The 21,287-nt window shown below is 44.0% G+C and overlaps 1 protein-coding gene across 4 annotated transcripts in view; it reads right to left on the minus strand.

Moving 5' to 3' along the window:
• Window positions 1-6,716: 6,716 nt before the first annotated feature.
• Window positions 6,717-21,287, minus strand: part of BRPF1 (bromodomain and PHD finger containing 1) — a 101,415-nt gene continuing 86,844 nt past the window's right edge. For all 4 annotated transcript variants that reach the window (XM_063940990.1, XM_063940992.1, XM_063940991.1 and 1 more), the window contains 7 exons: window positions 17,107-17,421; window positions 13,101-13,394; window positions 11,214-11,361; window positions 9,874-10,004; window positions 8,263-8,384; window positions 7,915-8,069; window positions 6,717-7,011 (listed from right to left, as the gene is read on the minus strand). In XM_063940990.1, coding sequence (XP_063797060.1) covers window positions 6,828-7,011; window positions 7,915-8,069; window positions 8,263-8,384; window positions 9,874-10,004; window positions 11,214-11,361; window positions 13,101-13,394; window positions 17,107-17,421 — 1,349 coding nt within the window. In that variant the 3' untranslated portion in view covers window positions 6,717-6,827. The remainder of the gene's footprint in view (window positions 7,012-7,914; window positions 8,070-8,262; window positions 8,385-9,873; window positions 10,005-11,213; window positions 11,362-13,100; window positions 13,395-17,106; window positions 17,422-21,287) is intronic.

The following is a 21,287-nucleotide window of genomic DNA, read 5'->3' on the forward strand; positions in this document are numbered from 1 at the left end:
GAAGAGGACAGCCTCCGTTAGGAAGTCTGATTCTCTCTTTGGGGATCATTCTGACCCGATCGCACGCTGCAGTTTATCACAGCGGTGCGATCGGGTCAGAACTGCGCATGGTATAAGGCTGTCGCTGCGGTACGATCACCCCTGCCTGATTGAAAGGCAGAGGCGGTCGCTGGGTGGGGGGTGTATGAAATGGCGGCGTTTGGCTGCCGTTTCGTGGGCGTGGTCCGGCCAACACAGGCGGGCCGGACCGTGCGGGGGGGCTGGGGAGCGACGAGTAGCTCCCGGCCAGCACGCTGAAGTTGCGCTGGAAGGGAGTTACTCCTAAAGTGCAAAAACATTGCCGCTGTGTGATGCTTTTGCACTTCTGCAGGAGGGAGGTGGCGCTGACATGTGGGACGGGATAGCCCTGTGCTGGGCGTCCCCCCGCATATCTATGGACATAATCGTAGCCCTGCAAAATTTTGCAGGGCTATGATCAACTCTGAATGACCCCCTTTGTACTTTGTTTTTTACAAACGTGGCTGGCCTGCGAATAAGCAGACCCTGGTCAGATGGATTCGAATGGTGATTGCACAAGCTTATGTACAGACTGGTCTTCCAGCTCCTGATACCATCAAAGCCCATTCTACTCGTTCTGTTTGACCTTCTTGGGCGTCCCGCCGTGGTGCGACCTTTGAACAATTGTGCAAGGCGGCTACGTGGTCCTCAATGAACATGTTCATAAGGTTCTATGCCTTCGATACTTCCGCCTCCCAGGATGCTTCCTTTGGACGCCGGGTTCTTGTGCCCGGTACAGTGCGTCCCCTCCCATGAGGAACTGCTTTAAGACATCCCTGTGGAACCCAGTGTACCCCGCTGCAGAAAAGGAGATTTATGGTAAAGAACTAACCTTTGTAAAATCTTTTTCTGCGAGGTACACTGGGTTCCACAGGGCACCCACCCAGACGCACTTTGCTTCTTTGGGTTTGTATGGCATTAGCCGCTGATACCTTCTCCTGTCGTGAGAATGTGGTGCATGTGGCTACTAACGGTTGTCGTCTCTTTTACCTGCTACTGCATTGGACTGGTTAACAAAACTGAGCTCCTGTACACAGAGGCGGGGTTATAGAGGAGGCGGCGCTGAGCATCTTGGGAACAGTCAAAGCTTTTAGCCTGTTGGTGCCTCGGATCAAGATCCTACTGTACACCCCGATGTTATCCCTGTGGAATCCAGTGTACCTCGCATAAAGAGATTTAACAAAGGGGAGTTCTTACCATAAATCTCCTTTTTACTCACAATACTACACCAATGTACATCTCTTCGCTCATCTCAAAATATTTGCCTACCTGACCTCTCTGCTCTTCACAAGATCTACGGCTCTTATCCACACTCATTACTTGCTCTCATGCACGATTGCAGGACTTTCTTCGGGCTGCGCCCATTCTGTTGAATGCCCTAAAACGCACAATAAAACTCTCCCCTAGTCTCCAAACGTTCCCTGAAAACTCACCTCTTCAGGCTAGCTTATCACATTCCAGAACCACTCACTCAAAATTCATAAGCTTTCCTATCCGATTATATCCCCACTGTACAGTCCGCACATATCCTCCACATATTTTCTCTTTCTGACCATGGTTCATCATTGCTGTGATGTGATATCATGCAACCCACCTAGAACCTTTGCAATCCGGTGGCTAAATATGCAATAGATAGTGCCTATCCTTGTGTGTCAATGTCTATTTCCCTATAGATTGTAAGCTTGACAGCAGGGCCTTCCTACCTCTGACTGTTTGCTTAATACCCAGTTTTGTTTTATCAGTGTGTCCAATTGTAAAGCGCAACGGAATTTACTGCGCTACAAATGAAACTGTTAATAAATAAATAACTCCCCACCCCAGTGATTACCCTTTCCCAACACCAACTGTGGCCAAACCCGAACTAGAACCCTGCTACTTACCTTCAGGATGTCGGCTGTCAGTGTTCTGGCGCTGGTCTCCTGAGTGATGTCTGTCGCGTGACCGCAGGCATCCCAGCTGCCAGGTTGCTAAACGCATCCCGTGACGGCTAAGTGTCCAGATTTTACAGGGTAAGATGTGTAACCTATATATACGCACAACTGAGGTGGCCATTCTTCGGACTAAGTGAGTACTCTGCCTTTAATTCTATTACAACCTAGTGAAGTCGCTGAGGTGTGAGGTACAAATTACCTCGGCTTGCATTATTAGCACTAAAATGGCTGCCTCTATGGTGTGGTTCAGATACATAACATAGAAATTAAAAAGGTCGACACAAAATTTTTGGGTGTTTTTAAACATTTTTTACCTCAAATCTTTTAAATGCTTCGCTCGTCGCGCTTTGGGTGGTGTTGCTCGCTCCGCTTCACTTGCCTCAAGGTTACTAATGGTGATAGCTTGTGACATGGATAGTAAATGCAGCAAAAGTTGTAAAAATTTTAAAAATGTGTCGACCTTTTGACCGTCGACCAATTGACTGTAGAGCGGATACCCTATGCCAGGCATGTCCAAATTGCGGCCCTCCAGCTGTTGAGAAACTACACATCCCAGCATGCCCTGATGCAGCTTTAGCATTCTCTGACAGCAAAACTGTGTCAGGGCATGCTGGGATATGTAGTTTCATAACAGCTGGAGGGCCGCAGTTTTGACATGCCTGCCCTATGCTGTATAGCAGGCCTGGCCAACCTGTGGCTCTCCAGCTGTTGTAAAACTACAGATCCTAGCATACTCTGCCACAGTTTTAGCATTCCCTAATAGCAAATATGTGGTGTATAGCGTTTAAACTGAACTATTTTTCACAAACTACAGGTTGAGTATCCCATATCCAAATATTCCGAAATATGGACTTTTTTGAGTGAGTGACATAGTGAAATCTTTGTTTTCTGTGGCTCAATGTACTCAAACTTTGTTTAAAACACAAAGTTATTAAAAATATTGTATTAAATGACCATCAAGCTGTGTGTATAAGGTGTATATGAAACATAAATGAATTGTGTGAATGTACACACACTTTGTTTAATGCACAAAGTTATTAAAAATATTGGCTAAAATGACCTTCAGGCTGTGTATATAAGGTGTATATGTAACATAAATGCATTCTGTGCTTAGACTTGGGTCCCATCGCCATGATATCTCATTATAGTATGCAATTATTCCAAAATACGGAAAAATCCGATATCCAAAATACCTCTGGTCCCAAGCGTTTTGGATAAGGGATACTCAACCTGTATTAGCAGGAGGAAAAACTGCTTTTCCTGATGTTAAACAAATCTTTGAGAGAGACGTGTTCTGCTAGCTCAGTTACCCGCGGCAACAAGTGCGATGAAAACATGTAAAAATACAACAGTCTTGCATATTAAAATCTAAGACATCATTGACGCCAGATAGACAGGTTTATTTTCTAAGAACAATATATTTTCTTTCTGAAATAAATACAAAAACAGAAATATACGCTGTAAAACTCAAAATAATCATTAAAATAAAAATGACAAATGAAATGAATATATCTACTAGACATTGTGCTGTCTAAATGTGAAGGTTATCAAAAATTTTTACATGAGAAGGTCTGTATTGCAAATGCATTCCTCCCTCGCTCTACGATGAAACCACCAAGCTATACTTTATGAAAGAAAATGTCCTATCACTTTAAAAAAAAAAATCCCCTCATAATAGACAAATAAAGGATTTCAAATGGTTTACAAATGAGAATAATTTAAATTCTCTCATATACATTATTTACAGAGACATGCTGTAGCTTGGAAGGAACTAAAGAAATAAACCTTGAAGTGTACCCCCCAACTCTTGCGTACATTGGAGGCAGCCCTGTTGTGGGCTCAGCCAATGTTCCTGGCAACTAACAAAATGGCTGACTCTGCTGTAAGAGATGTGCTCTATAAGAGCAGCAAACATGATTTCAGAAATGTGCCCATGTCCTTCCATGTGGCCTGGCAACAAATGGCTTTCCAGTCTCCTCTCACAATGAAGGGATCAGTGTTGCTGGAGATGAATGACAAAGCCTGATTTAAACAGCACTCAGTGTTATGCGAAGACCACTTTTTTCTCTATTCTTGAGGGTGTCTGCTAGCCTTTTTTTTGGCTAACAATGATCCCCGTACAACTTTTCCTGTCATGTCTCGCCTCTACTTGGTCCATCCAAAACATATCATGCATAATAGCAACAGAAAGCTATGTCCCCTTTCCTTGCCCTAAGGCAAAATGTGTAATGCACAACACTGCAAGTGGGACGATGTCAATTTGCTCTGTATGGCTGAGAGTTAGCCTCCATCATGTAACCCTATAAATGTTCTTTTGTAATGTAACCAGTGAATAGACACGATTATTTAGTACAAGTAGGAATTACAGTGCTGCGCATGGTGTTCATACTGTACATCTTACAGTAATAGGAAATGTCTATGGGGCCGATTCAGACTTGATCACTGCTGTGTGTTTTCACACAGCAGGCGATCGGGTCTGAACTGCGCATGTGAATGCACTGCAATGCACAGACGCGATGGTCCGCAGCGACGGGTTGGTGTGAAAAATCCCATCGCACCGGCGGACACAAGGAGATTGACAGGAAGAGGGCGTTTGTGGGTGGCAACCGACCGTTTTTGAAGAGTGTCTAGAACGCAGGCGGGACCAGGCGTTTGGAGGGGGGGTTTCTGATGACCCCTCCGGCCCCGATCATCGCACTGGAAGAGTAAGTCCTGGGCTGTGCAGAGACTGTACAAAATTAGTTTGTGCAGCTCTATAACACATCCGAATGCACACCGATTTCCCCCTCCGCCTGTGGGTGGCGACTACCTGATCGCAGGGATGCAAAAAAATGCACCCTAGGTCTGAATTACCCCCCATGTCTTAAGGCCATCTAGTCCTTCAATTCTTCTCTGGCTGTTAAGGAAAACTGACCAGCAGATGGAGAGCCGGTGATGGACAGTGCTTTGTGAGTTATATCGAACATATACCAATATTTCCAGCCATGTGTAGTGATACAAGATCCCAAACCAGATGTTCACTTTCATAGAGTAGCTAAGGGATTCCCAGACCTTTTGAGGACCATCAGGAAAGGTGTTTTGTGGTGTGACTGGCCTACCTACTTCACATCTACAAAGAGCCAATGAGCGCACTGGCAATTCTCTCTAGTTAAGTAAAACGATAGCGTGAGGAAGACTCGGATTTGCAATATATGGCAGAAAATTCAGTTATTATTAAGGTGCTTTTTATATTCTGCAAAATAGTTTCAATTTTGTCTGGTAAAGATAGTAGTTAGTCTAGCTCAGTGGTTATCAAACTGTGCACCATAGCACCCTACGGCGCCTCAGGACTCTTGCAGGGGTGCCTTGGATTGGTGGTCCAGGACCAATTCAATATTTATGGGCAATATAATAGGCAAAACCAGTGCTGGTGCCTTCCAATCAAACTATGTGGACAAACAGAAGCAAATCTTGTCCCTCACCACATAATTAAATAAAGCTGGCAATACACTGACAATATCTGTCCAATCTGGCTGGTTAGAATAAAAATCTGGTAATGGATGAGAGCAAATGACAATTACCATTTGCTCCCAAACACTGCAAAACAGACAAAAATGGTCAAACAAATTGGTTAAATCTATTTGATTTAACCTCTGAATGACCTTATTGTCAGTTTTACAGCATTTAGAAGCAAATGGTAATTGTCATTTGATCTCATCCATTACCAGATATTCATCCTAACCAACCAGATTGGACAGATATATCTTCAGGATCACATATAAACACAAGTTACTTAAATTTAATATTTCTTCCTATATTTCTCTTTAAGAAACTTCTGGGCTAGGGGCGCCATGATTCAAAAGGTTTGGGGCCCACTGGGCTAGTGGCTTAGATAGACTACAGTACGATTTTCCTGGATGAGTCATGTTGCTATTCTGGATTGTAGATTAGCAGACCAATATCGGCAAAAAACTTGTATGGATCTAGAGTACAGTTTAGTAGCATGTGCACAAGCACTGGCCTGTAACTACATCACTCGCCACTGATCCCTGGTGTAAACCTGCAGGCTGTTCCCACGTCGGGTCTCCATTTTTTTAAATTTATTAAACATGGTGGCTGTGCTGGCACTAGTAGTTCTACTATAAGCCATCACCCCATAGGATGCAGCTCTTTGTTTGCTCAATGTATACTTCATATTATGTACCATTCAATTAAATAATTATTCCATGATTAAATATTTTAGATGGCGTGATCTGAGAGATTTGTTTTCTGTTATATTAAACCATAACCGTATCTGTCTCACCCCCAACATGTAAATCCCAGACTCTCCAATCCTCATTTCTTTTCTGTTGGGATATAAACAGACACTTTGTAAAAGACTTTAAATACAATTATAAATGACAGGGCCATATAAATCCACAGAGACAACATTCATCCAACCGCTTCATAAAAAGCAGACATAAGATGTCTGAGGAGACACACTGTATAAAGTCTGTACAGTCCATGATTCATTGTAGCCCCTGCAAAACGCCAGGTGAGCCAAGTCTGCAGCACATATGAGATGGTCAACCAGCGACCACCATACCCATCCGCTCAGAACGGTCTTCCTCTGTCATGTCCACCGTGCAGAAGATGCTTCCTACGCAGACCTGTACTGGCCAAGGCCTAAATCATGTCACTGACCCCTCCATTGGGGCCAGAAGCAATATTCAGATTTTATTCTTCAAATAAATGCTACTCAATTTAAGGTAATGTCTGTAGCTTTGTTTACCATTTGTTTCTATGATTGCAATAGCAGGACACATGACACGTCTGGCCTCTAAGACCCCGAGAACATGCCGCACGCAGTAACAGAATCAGTTAATCGCTTTCGCTGGTCTCGCTGCTCGGCGCTCCTTGAACTTTGTTACGATGCTGCATGGCACGGTCGTAGGCAATCTGCACAGATTTGCGAATGTTTGATTTCCTCCCTTCCAACATCTTTTCTTTATCCAGCTCCCGATTCATCCCCAGTGGAACCAGTTTTGTCCTGGGCAGCCATTGCCTGTAAAAGACAGGGCAATTTATTGTACATGACCCACAAATACATTTTACTAGTCAATATACATTCAATGGTGGGAGTGTAAAATAATATTACACAGAATTATTTGGGTGGTCGTACCGTGGGACATCAAGTCCCAATGTGTCCATGTAGGCAGGACTTGCATACATTGTACAGTTAAGGGCCCCATACACTACTGCGACACGTCCATCTGACATGTCGCAGGCGATCACCCCGGCAGCAGGATCGCCCAAGATACATCGTATGCAAAAGGACAGCATCCGATGTATCTTAAGCCATCCCAGCCACGCCTGTGGGGTCAGATGAGATTGAATGTGCAGCACATTCAATCTGGAGGATCCGATGCTCACGGGGCCGCACATTGGATCGGCTACACAGCCAAAATACCCGATTTCACCCAATATATCGGGCCCAATGCCTGAATTGGGCTGAAATCGGGCATAATCATTCTAGTGTATGGGGCCCTTTAGAGTGGAGGTGTACTAAGTAGCCTGATAGAGCCCTCTAGTGGTGACAGCAACAAACACCCAAATACATTTATATATACAGATTTGAGGACTCTGATAAAAACATGATAAATGGTGATTTATCATTATTTCCAAATTCCAGTATGTACTATATGCCCCAGCAATGTCCGGAGAACCCTGTGTCATATTCCATTACTGCACTTCATACACAGGACAATCTCTACCCAGTTACTTGTTCTGCCAGTGCCACTTCCCCCACTGCCATCCTTATACAAAAACCAGAACCGCTTCCCGAGCCGGTATTCTCTGTCCGCAACAAGTAATGAAAAAGAACAAATGGAAGGAGTCCCACTATAGTCAGACAACTGTGGTGCTTCCATCGCCGTGTCTATACCACAATACAGTCATCCATACTTACCAGGTGCGTTTATTGTCAAAAAACAGAACGAGGTAGAGATGCTCTTGTGCTTCTTGCGTCATCTGCTCTCCCAACTTGAGAACATCTACGGGTGGCACAGGGATTGGAACCCCGTGATGAAACACTCCTTCCCGGGGCATCTTTGGGTCGATAATCTTAACAAAAAGAAAAGCATCAGTTAGTCTCTTGCCAGCAGCTGACCTCCATTAAAGACTTCATTCCAGACACAATGACTATTAAGATGAGTTTCCAGTAAGTTTGATGGACCCACTGATCGGTTGTGGTACACAATATATCCAAAATGGCTAAAACAACAAGTATAATAATAGGGGAGGAACTGATGTCTACCAGAGCTGGATAGGAGGGGTATCCCCGACACTTGGCCCACACCAAGTCTAAGGCTTCTAGAGTGGAGTCTTCATCTTCGGACAGCCACCCCGCCCCTCGTCCCTCCATTCCTTTGCGTACCACTATCAAACAACAGAAAAGGTCACAAGTCATAGGCCTGTCTCAGGTTCTCACATGTCATACAGTATATTCAAGATTCTATTGTATCAATCAACATACACCCTTAAGTGACAATAGTGGAGGCAGCCATTTTGTGGGCTGCTTGCCAGCAGTCACCCGGAACCAGTGAGGTCACAGAGTCACTATTTCCTAGTGAGTAGGCATGTAGTTAGGTTCAGCCCCAAAATGGCTGCTCTAATGTGTCAAAATGATGAGGTAATATTTAATTTTCTGACTTTCCTTATGTTATAAATGTGTAGGGCAAGATAAAAAAAAAAAAAGAAGAAGGGGTAAAGAGCATTTAGGCAAGACTAAGCAATCCAGCCTTATTACTTCTGTCAATACTGGGAAGGCTGAAGCTTATGTCTTGGACAGTCAGACCCACATACAGGCAAAGAAAGAAAATAAAACAGTGCTGTCCTAAAAACAATGTTCTAAGTAACATTTACTTATTTTTCCCTAAATATTAGGGCAACACTGCTTATTCCCTAGGGTACAGTTGCCATGTAAAAGAAGTTAAGGATCTATGTTTAAAGAGCACCCTGACACAGGCACACACTAAGGGCAGCCATTTTATGAACTGAACCAATCTTCTGGAGAACGCAGGCTATCATTTCTCTAAAAAGAAGTGACTGTACGGAGACACTATGTGACCAACAGGAGGCGCTGATTCTGGATAAATACATTGTCTGGAATATTGCCTCAGGGCGATTCAGAGATGGAAGCATTAGCACAGCTGCTTTGTCTTTGGACGCAGCTACTGTGTGTAAATCTGCTAATGCTGCAGGAGGAGTCTTGTGTACATAGATGCCTCCTGCTGGCTTCACCGATATGCTGCTGTATGCAAAGACGCAGCATCAGATCTTCTGCGTGAACCTTGGTACTTCAGGATGGCCAGTGGTTTCACGCTTCCGAGGCCAATGAAGCTGCATTGGAATACGTAGACCCTGGCCTCAACAAGCCTCGAAAAATGGGGCAGAGACCACTGTCTGCTGCCATCCCCAGCGGCAGCACTCTGTCAATCAGGCTGGGGGGTGGACTGCATCCGACAACGCAGGACTGGATCGGCACATGTGCAGTTTAGCCAACATTGGAAATGTACGTAAACCGTCTCTGAATTAGCCCTTCAGATACCTGCCACAATGTATGCAGACGACAGGGTGCTCTTTAAAACCCCAGCAGACTATCCTGATTATAAGACGATAAACAGTTGGAGCAGAAAAAAAGGTTTTAAGCAAAGTGAACAGACTGGGTGGGCCAAGCGATTATTTTAGGACTTTAAATTTGGTCTTTTAAAGTAAAATAAGAAGGATCAATCTCACACTACACAGAGAGGGGCAGCGGGTCCACGCAGCAGCTAGCGTGAGGACAAATCCTTCACAATGAAACATTTCAAGCAATCGCTGACTCCCGTGGCCACCTATAGGTATGGTTCTGTTAGGAGTCACTTACAGCCATGTCCTACTCGGCTGCCCATGGAATAGGTCTCGTTCTCAGTTCCCGACGTGTCCTCGCTGCTATAGTCATGGAAACTCTCCCTAGAAAAGGACTGCTTCCCCCGTCCCTGCTTAGAGGGAGTTGTGCTGGAAAAGAGACATGGAAACACGCCATTACTAGAATGATATCCAGAACTATGAATGTTACCAAACAATCCAAAATAGAGATCAAATGACGAAAAGTCACCTGCGATCAATAAAGCTGAACGTATTGTGAGACCATAAATGAAAATAGAAAAAGCAAGCGTATATATTTTCATAATTCTATACCTACCAGCGAGGTTCCATCATTCTTCATATAGAAAGGACAGATGGAAGTTGCATGTAGCTAGAGGATAGTCACAGTGAAATATACATGGCTGCTATTGGCTAACAAACACAGAACACTAAGGTATATCAAGGAGGATAAATCAAGTACAGAGACTGTAATCGCACCTGTTCTATTACCTATAATGGATGTAGCTACAGCCTGGATACTAAAACCCGTGGATGTGCCCTAGCCATTTTACAGCATGTGACACGAGAGATGCTTGGATGCAACACAGGTAGCGATTACCAGACCGCCTTAATTCTGAATTTAGTATGTCTCACAGCAGAGTCCAGAGAGGCTTATTGTGTACTGGGCACTTAGGATTAGTATCTTTGTTGCAATAGAGATAAGCTGATTACACACCGGAGTGTTGGGCATTCATTCCCACTTTGGAACGAATGCCCTTGAGTCCAGATTCTGTGTGATATCACTAGGTTTGACATGTGGCACATCAACCTAGCATCTGTCGCTGGTGTGCAATCACCCGTACACACCGAGTGATCTGTCTCTAAGAAACGGCAAATTGCCCGGACATCGCTCCAGCGTGTACCCAGCCGTAGATTAAGAACAACACTTGGCGCGCGGCTCATATGTTGGTTCTCCGTCTTGCTTTTTTCTTCTTCTAGAGTTAGCGCCTGAGTGGCAGACGGATACTGCATACAATGCCAGTGGCCAGGTTACCCGTGTATGGTACTTTTATCGTGCCAGTGATGTTAATAGGTTATATAAGTTATGTAGTGGGACGCACGGTACTTCTTTGTTACCATGGCCGTGATGCCAGAAACGCAGGACTATTTAGCACGATTAGAGGATAGGTGAATGTGGACACATCTGTACTGCACATCTACTCAACTACAATGAATGGCACCCAGGCTTGAACGGAAGGCTTTGCTTAGACTGCTGCAGTTCTAATGCTGATATTATTTTCTAGGTAGAACTTACATAGTATCATTTAGCTTTGCTATGGCCAGAAAAAGTGCAGTTACCTGGTTCTGTCAGAGGCGGCGCTGCTGCTGCTGCTGGTGCTGGATTCCGAGTCGGAGCTGCTCCGGGGGAGATTGCAGTCAGTGCGGTAAATTAAAAAACTTTTTTTCACCTGCTGGTTGCTGGCACTGAAGCCGTTCGTGGGCAAGTCTTTATGGGGAGAAAAAAAGGCAAATTATTGTAAAACATTTCTCAAACTATTCCTCTTTAAAATTGGTGAATGGCACCAATACTTCTTACACAGACACGGGACATTTAGAGGTAAGTGTTTCATGCGCCACGCAGAGTTATAGCCTTCCGTCATGCCCATGGATGGATCTGCCAAAGTATAGAAAGCAGGTGATCTACCCTAGTAATGGTGGTGGCACAGACACCGTTCTCCTGTTGCTTCCCTAAAGCTGATTGTATACTGACCGTATTCAGCGTCAGCCTGGCACCCACCAGCTATTTTGCATCGCTTGCCCTACACGTGAATTCTAATGCCATTTAAGTTTATATGTTTCACCATATGAAAAAGCACTGTCATAGCAGATCGGGGTAGGCCTGGTCATAAAAACACTATTTCCCATGCACTTCCATTAACAAGAATGTATCATTCAAACAGAAAATTACAGTCTGCCCCTCTTCCAATCCTGCCGCTTCCACCTCCATAATATCTCCGGGAACGGGACCTCTCACACCTTAAGGCCACTAAAAGGCTCATTCACGCCTTTACCATCTCTCGCCTGGTTTACTGTAATCTACTCCTCTCTGGCCCCTCTTCAATCTACACTGAATTCTGCTGCAGGGTATCCCTCACTCATCACGTCACCTCTGCCCATCGTTCCATTGGCTCCCTAGTACCCCACAGAATCAAGTCCTCTTACTCACCTACAAAGCCCTTATCCACTCTTCTCCTCCTACATCTCCACTCTCCTCCCATCCGCTTCGCTTGGCCAATGAAAGGCCTCCTCTCACCCTTGCTGTGGAAGTCATTCCCTGCAGCCAATCGAACTTTAAACATGCCCTCAAGACTAATCTCTTTACTCAAGCTTACTACCCCTCCCCTAGCTCCTCTGCCTCTGGATCCTATAGCTCTGCTCCCTTCTCCCTCTGTGTCGGCCCATATTCCCTTTAGAAAATAAGTGAAAAGGCTGTTGCGCTCAAGGCCCTTCCCTTTTTGTATCCTCCACGTAATTAGGTTATCTTGTGATTGTGTGCATAAGCTTGTAGAGATGCATGTTGTTGAAGGTTTCACCCCTCAACGGCGCTACTGCCCCTTGGTGCACCATGTAAATAAGAGAAATCAATAATTAGTTGGATAATGGCATTAAATATGGACTAGCCTTTTTGGTTTACTGTAGATATTTCCCCATCACACACCCCAGGGATTTCTATATAAACTACTAGGATGGCTACTCAGTTTGCCTCCTTTTAATACATTACATAGCATGGCTCTGCTATTGGAGATAGACTTCAAACATGAAAGGGACAGGAAAGTAAAGTTAAATGCAAAAAATATATTTTTAGCTACATTTGGCAAACATATCAATATCTTCTCACCAGCAAATAATACTATAATAACTTGAGATTTTGCCCCCATATCATTTTCTTCACTTCAGACTGATGAAAACAGAAGAGATTTAGAGTCAAAATGTATCAAATCTTCTAAAGAGGACAAGCGGAGATGTTGCCCGTAGCAACCAATTAGACTCTAGCTATTATTTTTTTAGACTGCACTACAAACATGATAGCTTGAATCGGATTGGTTCCTACAGTAACCTCCTCCTGTCCTTGTTAAAAGGTTTGATAAATGCCCCTGCCACTCTTCAATGAAGGACACATTTAGTGAAATAGGTCAACATTTGCTCCGGATAGATTTGTTATCTCCGACATCTTTAGCGACTTACCTAGAGAAGCATCTTCTGCCGACTTATCACTGTCGCTTTCACTGTCTGAGCTGGATGTTGGTCGGGGACTCCTGACTCTCTTGCGTTGTCTTGTGGACCCCCCTATTATGGAGAGCTGAGGGGGTCCGATTGGACTGCTGATCTTCCCCGACGCCAGCTGGTTATCTCTGTTCTTAGGAGGCCTCCCTGGTCTCTTTGGGGGTCCTGCAGTTTTGGGGTTCTTCTTGGAGAAAAGGACAGAGGTCCTTCTACCAACTTCATGTGCAGGAGTGGAGGAAGTGTTTGGGCCAAGTCCTGAGAGGAAAGAGAGACAGGTAGAGATAGCGCAGGATGTTAAGATAACAGAACGGGAGCGAAAAAAAATGTTATGGGGATGAGTGGGGGTGGGTAAAAGAAACGAGAGGAATGGAGGAAAACAGGACAGAGGATGAGAAGGAAGAAAAATGAATGTATTTATTTTCTCCAGATAAAACAACGTAAACAGCTTTCAAAGCTGGAGAGGAAACCCCAATGTGTGATTTGGGTACATTTATAACACAAGCCCTGGGGGTGCGGCACTTTTGGGAGGAATGCTCCTCCCCGTGCATCAAAAACACAAAACGGCCAAATGGGAAGTTTTAAATAAACACACTTTATTGATAGAAAAATGAAAAACATTACCCAAAAAGACTTTGCAGAATGTACAGTGCTTGATTACAATGATATAAAAAATAAAACTCAGCAAAAAAAAAATAATATATATTTCTATATGTATGCCAAGAGTCATCGACTGAAAACTCCAAACAAACATTACAAGGTCTTGATAGTAACGCAATAGAAAACAGCAGTTTTAACAATGATTATCCATTACATGTCCTTTCTCGGGTTAGACATGGTCCTCAGTAACACTGGTTCTACAGAGATATCCCAGATGAAATAAGTCTTGTACAGTAATATTAAGCCCTTTCTTGCCAACTCTCTGTTAAAATCTTTGATTAACCAGCAAGACCTATAACCTCCTGCATGGGTGTAAACACAGCACATGCTTTTTATCAGGGTAACCAATAGTATGGCTTCTTTCATTAGAATGATTTGTAGCGGATTAAATCAAACATCTGATTGGTTGACACAGAATACCTTCATTTCTAGAATACTGTTATAGTTACTTGATCTGTTGCTGGTTACTTTTTTTTTTTATCTTTAATATCTTTTACTTTGGTCTTTACACCAGACGTATGCAACTTGTGGCTTTACGGCTCTTGTTGTACACTTAACATACTGTGTAGTGTGCTGGGACTTGTAGTACATAGGATACGATGTGTGTTACACAACCATACCAAGTGTTCCTTTTCTAACCCTCGTTGCTTTTTCGCAATTTGCCCTGAATTGGCCTAGTTGCCCGGCTTTTATTTTAAAAGGAGGCATTTAATTATAGAGACAATGCAGATTCCACAGTGAGAAATGCAATTCGGATAACATATATATATTTTTTTACATCTTTTCTTTTAGTACAAACATAACTGCTACAAAAAAATAGGCCTAACGTCTAGTATTGACTTTATCGTATGGACATTCTCTTGTGATACAACTCTTGCCATTAAATTACTCTCTAGCAATGATACATGTAAGTGCTCAAATGTATTCTCTAGTCCTAATTAAAGCCGCTGATTTTACATCAGTAGTATTACACAGTTGACCACACCAAACATTAACATAAAAAAAAAAAAAAAGTTAAGCACATTTTCGGGAGTTCTTGAGCCAGAACAATGGCTACTCTGAGAAATTAAATCTTACAATAAACTTTGCTGATAGGCTAAAGTTGCAATCTGGTGCCTACTGCCCAACATAAGTATATTAGGTGGGTGGGGAAGCAGGATTTATTTGAAAGGGAGGTAAATTACAGTGTATATATGCCAGACAGGACTGGTACAGCCTCTTACACAGCAAGTCATTTTTCCTAAGTCGTATGTATGGATGGATCATATGAACAATTTGCGCACTTAGGGGTAGATTTACTAAAGTTTCAATCTGGTTGTCAATAGCAACCAGATTATAGACAGAATCTGATTGCTATGGGAAACACCACGACGTTTGATTTTTACAAGGTTTAGTAAGTCTACCCCTTGCTAAAGGAAATTTCAAGGCGCTTTCCTTGCTGTCAAAGTGATTTTGGTCTCCATTATTTAGCTCTGTACGGCTGCTTATCGGACATTTGTTGCTGTTGGCTGATTGTCTATATCCAGCAGCCGAACAGATTTAGCGGACACATCCTTAGGGGTGTATTCAATAACTGTTGAAAGCTGCAGTCTTGTCGGAAAGACGGCAGCTTCCGACAGAAATAGGTCGGAAGGGGTTCCGACCTGATCAATAGGGGCAGATTTTTTCCGACAAGTCGGGAATACCCGACTTGTCGTAAAACACGTGGATCGGCAAAATAGCCGCCGATCCGTGTGCTTCGGTCGGAAATGGGGCCAAATCAGACAGGATTTGGCCCCCTTTCCGACAAACTCAATCCGACTGGAAAACAAGTCGGATTGAGGCGAGGAGACTGGGGAAGCTGAGATCGGCGGCCAGCAGGATGAGCCGACAGCGGGGGGGCGGTCAGGCACCATTCTCCCTGCAGCGCCTCCCCCAGCCGCCGCAGACATGTCCCCCCGCTGCCAGCTCCCCCCGCCGGCTGCCGATCTCAGCTACTCCTGCCGCCCAGCTTACCGGTCCCCACATCCCAGGATGAAGGGCAGCTGCTCCGGGCCCGGGGAGGAAGAGCCAGTCTGGGCGGCGCACGGCGCCAGGGTCAACAGCAGCACGGAAGAGGAGGACGCCCGGCGGGGAGGGGAGCAGCAGCGGGGAGGTTGAGGACGCTCGGCCGGCACTGGGATCAGGGTGAGTAGCAACAGCGGCCAAATCTGACAGTCGGATAGGACAGTTTATTGAATAGTGCATTGCTTGTCGGAAAGGATCCAACACTTATTGAATATACCCCCTAACATAATTTTCCATCTTATAAGAAAATGGAGAAGAGACAGCAGGAGGTAGATACAGAGCAGACTGTTTAATAACACTATGCAAATGAGAGACCAGATATCCCCCTTTATAGTGTTGTGAAACTTCTGAAAGCCAATTATCTTATTGGTTGCCAAGAGCGACCGTTACTTTTACTCCATGCCGTTAATAAGCCCCATCAAATTAGAAATAGCATTTTTAGAGCGTAAGTGCACCCTAAAGGGTCTCCTTTGTCAATATTGTTCTTCCTCTGTTTTATGATTGGCTAGATACACTCTCTAGCAGAGTGCATATAACAGTACCTGCAAAGGAAGCCTCTGCTCTTCATACAGCTGAGCAAATGCAGTTCCCTTTAGACCCGGGCCTGTTTAATAGCCCACACATAAAGTAGACCATTTTACCAATGCCCAGTGAGGACTGTCCTGTTTGTGCGTTGAACCAAAATGTATGAAATACAACCAATCCCTTCTCTAACAACTAGTAAGAGGTGAATGCCGGTACAGGCCACACAATGTCTGCATCTACCGTGTACATGTAATGGGCCACAAGTAATATAAAAAGGTACCAAAAGAAAATCTAAACATCTGATCTCTCCTAACCAACAAATATAGCAGCATTTTCATATCCAGAAGGAAGTTAGGCAAGTACACAAAAAAAAAAAAATCCCAAGTAACAAAAAACCCAAACCCCAGTATAAAATACAGACGAATGATGGTTTCCATTTAGTCATACATAAACCGAGTGCACATGATATAAAGTATAAAGCGGGCTTAGGAAACGTGGCTCCCAGATGTAGAAAAAAAACAAGTCTCTGCGTGCCAAGGCTGGCTAGACCTGCTGGGACCTGGAGTTCCACGACAGCAGTGAAAGGCACACATTGCCCGTCTCTGATATAAAAATAGAAAAAAGGGAAAGTGCTAAATCAACAATCACACACATATATGTAAACAGAGCTGAAACCTAAAACAGAGCTGCAGAAGAGGCCCCTGAGTACAAAAAGCAGTCAACTAACACAGGTCAGTACCTTTCCCCGTCTCCTGACTGCTGCTCTCTTCTGCAGCACTGTCCGTCTGTCCATCCTTCTCAGAAGGGCCGTGCAAAGACAGGCCGCCCCTCCTGGTGGAGCTGTGCCGCTCGGCGGCTCCATCCCTTCTGGACTCTTGCTGATGTGCCATCTTACGGCGGATGGATGTGATCTCCTTGCGGATCATCTTGGCCCGGCGTGCTCGTCCTATGCTCTGCTTCCCCGCGTTCACCTCGTCCAGCCGCGCCAGCTGGACTTTCAGCTGTTCTTCCAGAGGGAGGGGTTTGCGGTTGTCAGAGAGAGTTCGCTGAAAATCTAGTGGGAAAACAAAAGGCATTTCAAAGAAATGGTTTAAAGAGTAGCAAGTGAACAATAAAAGCAAAAGCAGTGTACGTGACGTGTATAAATGTAACACTGTGCAGTCAGTGAGCAAGACATACCAGAAAATCACACGCATGCAGACATATGATACTTACTCACTCATACATGTTTTAGCTTTTGAGGTTTTTTATTTGACATTTATATCTAATACAGATGTTTACACGTACATCTATGAAATCATGCCAAATATCCCCATTTTGGTTTATCGTCAAACACGTTTCTTTGTGGGCTATTCAATTGAGTGCCGTTTTTTGGACTGGTTGAAAAACGCCACTAATTCGACAGGGTACTCCATTGCGGGCATTTTCGCCCATGTCGTTTAATTATTTTTTTTTGTCGAGTCGGCATGGGCGAAAATTATGCCAAATTGGGCAAAAACACCCGCAAATTCGCCAACACACGTGTATCGGCAAATTCGCCGATATACATGGTTTTTTTTACCAGTGCCGGATTTTTCGACCAGTCGAAAAAAAATGGCACAGGCATTGAATAGGTCGAATGTAGTTTCGACTTTACAATGGGCTAAAAGTGCTGTTTTTGCGACTGGTCGAAAAAACGGCACTAATTGAATGCCCGCCATAATCTGCTACTTTATACCAATTCCTTTGCAACCAAAAAAAACATACTAATCCAAAGTACATAGCACAGTATTAGCAAATTAAGACGCAAAATATGGGAGAAAGTACTCAAACACAGGAATCGTTACCCATGATGAAGGCAAAGTTGTGCCTTATGGCGCTAAAAGGATAAGTGTATGAGAACACATCTGCAGTTGATGAGTCGGGCCTCACTAAGTTCTACAGGTTTCATATATTTGCACCTAGAGATGCCCGTTTTGGAAGGAGGATGCATTGCCACTTCCATGGAGCCAACATCTTCAGTATCCCTCATCTGGATGATGAATGAATGAGGATTTTTACACTAAGATTAAATTGTTTTCTCTGTGCCCCCTGGGAGATTGAGTTTGTGCCCTTTACACACAGTTTCTCCTTTTTGTTTTGATGTTTTATGCAGATGACAAAACTTGTTAATTTCTCTGCATCTTATCATGTGAGAAATCCCAGCAGGTGTGGGACATAGACGGGGAAGGAGCTATGGACAAGCTTGAGCATGCACTCAGCACTAAACCCAAACATCTCCAATGTCCCTGACTGGACTCTTAAGAGGAAGATTTAACGCGGGTATACTAATTTTCTCTAACGTCCTAGAGGATACTGGGGCCCACATTGGTACCATGGGGTATAGACGGGTCCACTAGGAGCCTTGGACACTTTAAGAAATCAATAGTGTACACTGGCTCCTCCCTCTGCCCCTCCTACCAGACTCCGTTTAGAAAATGTGCCCGGAGGAGCCGGTCACGCTTAGGGAAGCTCCTGAAGAGTTTTCTGCATTTATTTTCTGTTTGTTGTTTTCAGGCATTGCTAAGTGGCACCAGACTGCCTGCTTCAGGGGACTTAGGGGGGGGGGGGGGGGGGGAAGGCACAACTTCCTAAACAGTTAATGGTCCCGTTTCTTAGCTGAGAGGACACTGAGCTCCTGAGGGAGTCATTCGCAAGCCCCACCACGGCGAGTGTACCCTCCCGCAGCACACCGCCACCCCTAACAGAGCCAGAAGAAAGAAGAGTGGTGAGTACAGTGCTAGCGTCCCAGTTAGGGAATGGCGGTACAAGGGTGGGAGCGCAGCTCTGGGTGCAGGCTGCGCTCCAGGGGGCTCAGAGACATACACAGCTGTGTGTCCCCCGATGTGAGGGGCATGCTGAGCCACCAATGTACACCCCCACTGGCTGGCATACCTAACAAGAATTTTAACACTGTGGGATATAAAAAATTACCCCAGGCCAGTATAAAGAGCGGGAAGCTGACCGCCATTTAGGGGGCGGGGCTTCACTATGAGCGGATCCAGCAGCTCACTAGCGCCATTTTCCCTCTGCAGATTACACTGACAGGAATCACAGGGAAGCGCAGCTCTTCCGCAAAGACTTCACGTCTCCTCAGCTTAACTAGGGGGTCGTAGAAGGGGGCGGGGCAGTGTGTGTATATACTAAGCCCTTTTAGGGGACTTAGTGTGGCGACCCAGCTAAGTTTTACTTCGCTAAAAGGGCGCTGTGTGGTTGGCTCCATCTTCTCTCTCCCCGTGCTGGCTGTGTGTGGGTTAAACTGTGTTTTCACCTTCTGTGTGTGGGTGTGTTTGTGTCCCTTTACGTTACCATGTCCAGGGACTGTGTTTTCTGCACGGCTGAGTGCTTTTCTTCCCCCAGAGACTCACTACCCTGTACCCAGGACAGTGCTCATTCTCAGGCTAGTGGAGCAGGACCCCCACGGTTAGCTTCCATTAAAGGGATGATATCTAATATTTCAACTAAATTATCCCATAATAAGAAAGACGCAATTTTAAAGACAGTCTATGGATGACCTGATGAATAGACTCCGTTCCCATACCAGTGTCTCAAACCCCCGCCATTTGCCCACAAAAGCGTTCTCTGGCCCAGCTCATGCAGGATGAAACTGATGACGATACATCAGATCCAGAGGAGGATGAAGTGGATGCGAGTGGGGGGTGGGGGCTGGGGGGAATGCTGTCCTATCACAAGGAATACAGGCGCTGATAAAAGCTATTAGAGATGTCCTGCACATTCCTGACAAGACGGCAGAGGTAGAGGAGGAATCTTTTTTTAATGTCAAAAATATATCCTCAGCTACTTTTCCTGCTTCAAAGGAATTGAATGCCCTGTTTGAAGAAACTTGGGCTAACCCTGTCAAAAAATTTCAGATCCCTAAAGGATTGATTACAACTCGACGATTGTTGACGCATTGTCTTACCGGTGCCTGGGGCAGTATCCTTAAAGGACAAAAAAGAAGAAGGAAAGGACTGTATTGTCGGTGCACAAAAGGAAGACTAGACCTGGTTATCACATCTGCCTATATTTGATTAAAATTTAACTTTTATTAGTATTTATTTAAAAATCGTGTACATTACTTACACATAATCGTGAGTATAAGCGAAACATAGAGGTTAAAATTATGACACAAACAAAACATATATAGTGCAAATGAAAATAAAGGTGATTTGAAGATTTAAAATGTGTGTCCACGTGTCTTATTCCAATGTCCAAAGATATATACTCTATTATTCCATAATAGGATTGGAATTTATTTGTATGTTTCAGTCGTTATTAGGCTCTTAGATGAGGCATTAAGGTGATAAAGATGTTAATTGTAGTAATATCCTAGATATTTGTAACAATAAAAGCTGTTAGTACCAACTTATTTGTAACACAGCAGCTGTCGCACTATCTAATTGAATCAGATGTGTAATAAAGTGTGAAATACACAGGTGATGCTATGAATTCAGTATAGATATATGATATACTCCGGGGAAATAAATATCTTCCTCAGTTGTTTATGATCATTAACATAAATGATAATGCATAAGGGTATATCTTTCTTTTAATTGATATATCCTCAGCAAAAAAACTTCTTCATTTGTTAAAGGCTGTGTCGCTGATAATATAATGTATGTCAATCAGCTACAGCAGTTATATAATCAAGACGTTGTTATCTCTAAGGAAGGGACACCTTATTTTTTAAGAATAAATGACACCTTACTCAGATGTCAGTATATTACTTCCCGGATTATGTATCACCATTAAGCATCTGATATAATTATAATTATTAAGCGAGAGAAGCCTTCATTAAATGTGTGTGGGTAACCGTGTATTGAATAAAGATTTTATTATCCTGATATATGGCACCTGATAAGGCTAGATTTCCCAACCAGCATTAAACATTAATGTTAACAC

This window comes from Pseudophryne corroboree, chromosome 9 (assembly GCF_028390025.1).
Source record: "Pseudophryne corroboree isolate aPseCor3 chromosome 9, aPseCor3.hap2, whole genome shotgun sequence".
NCBI classification, from domain to species: Eukaryota; Metazoa; Chordata; class Amphibia; order Anura; family Myobatrachidae; genus Pseudophryne; species Pseudophryne corroboree.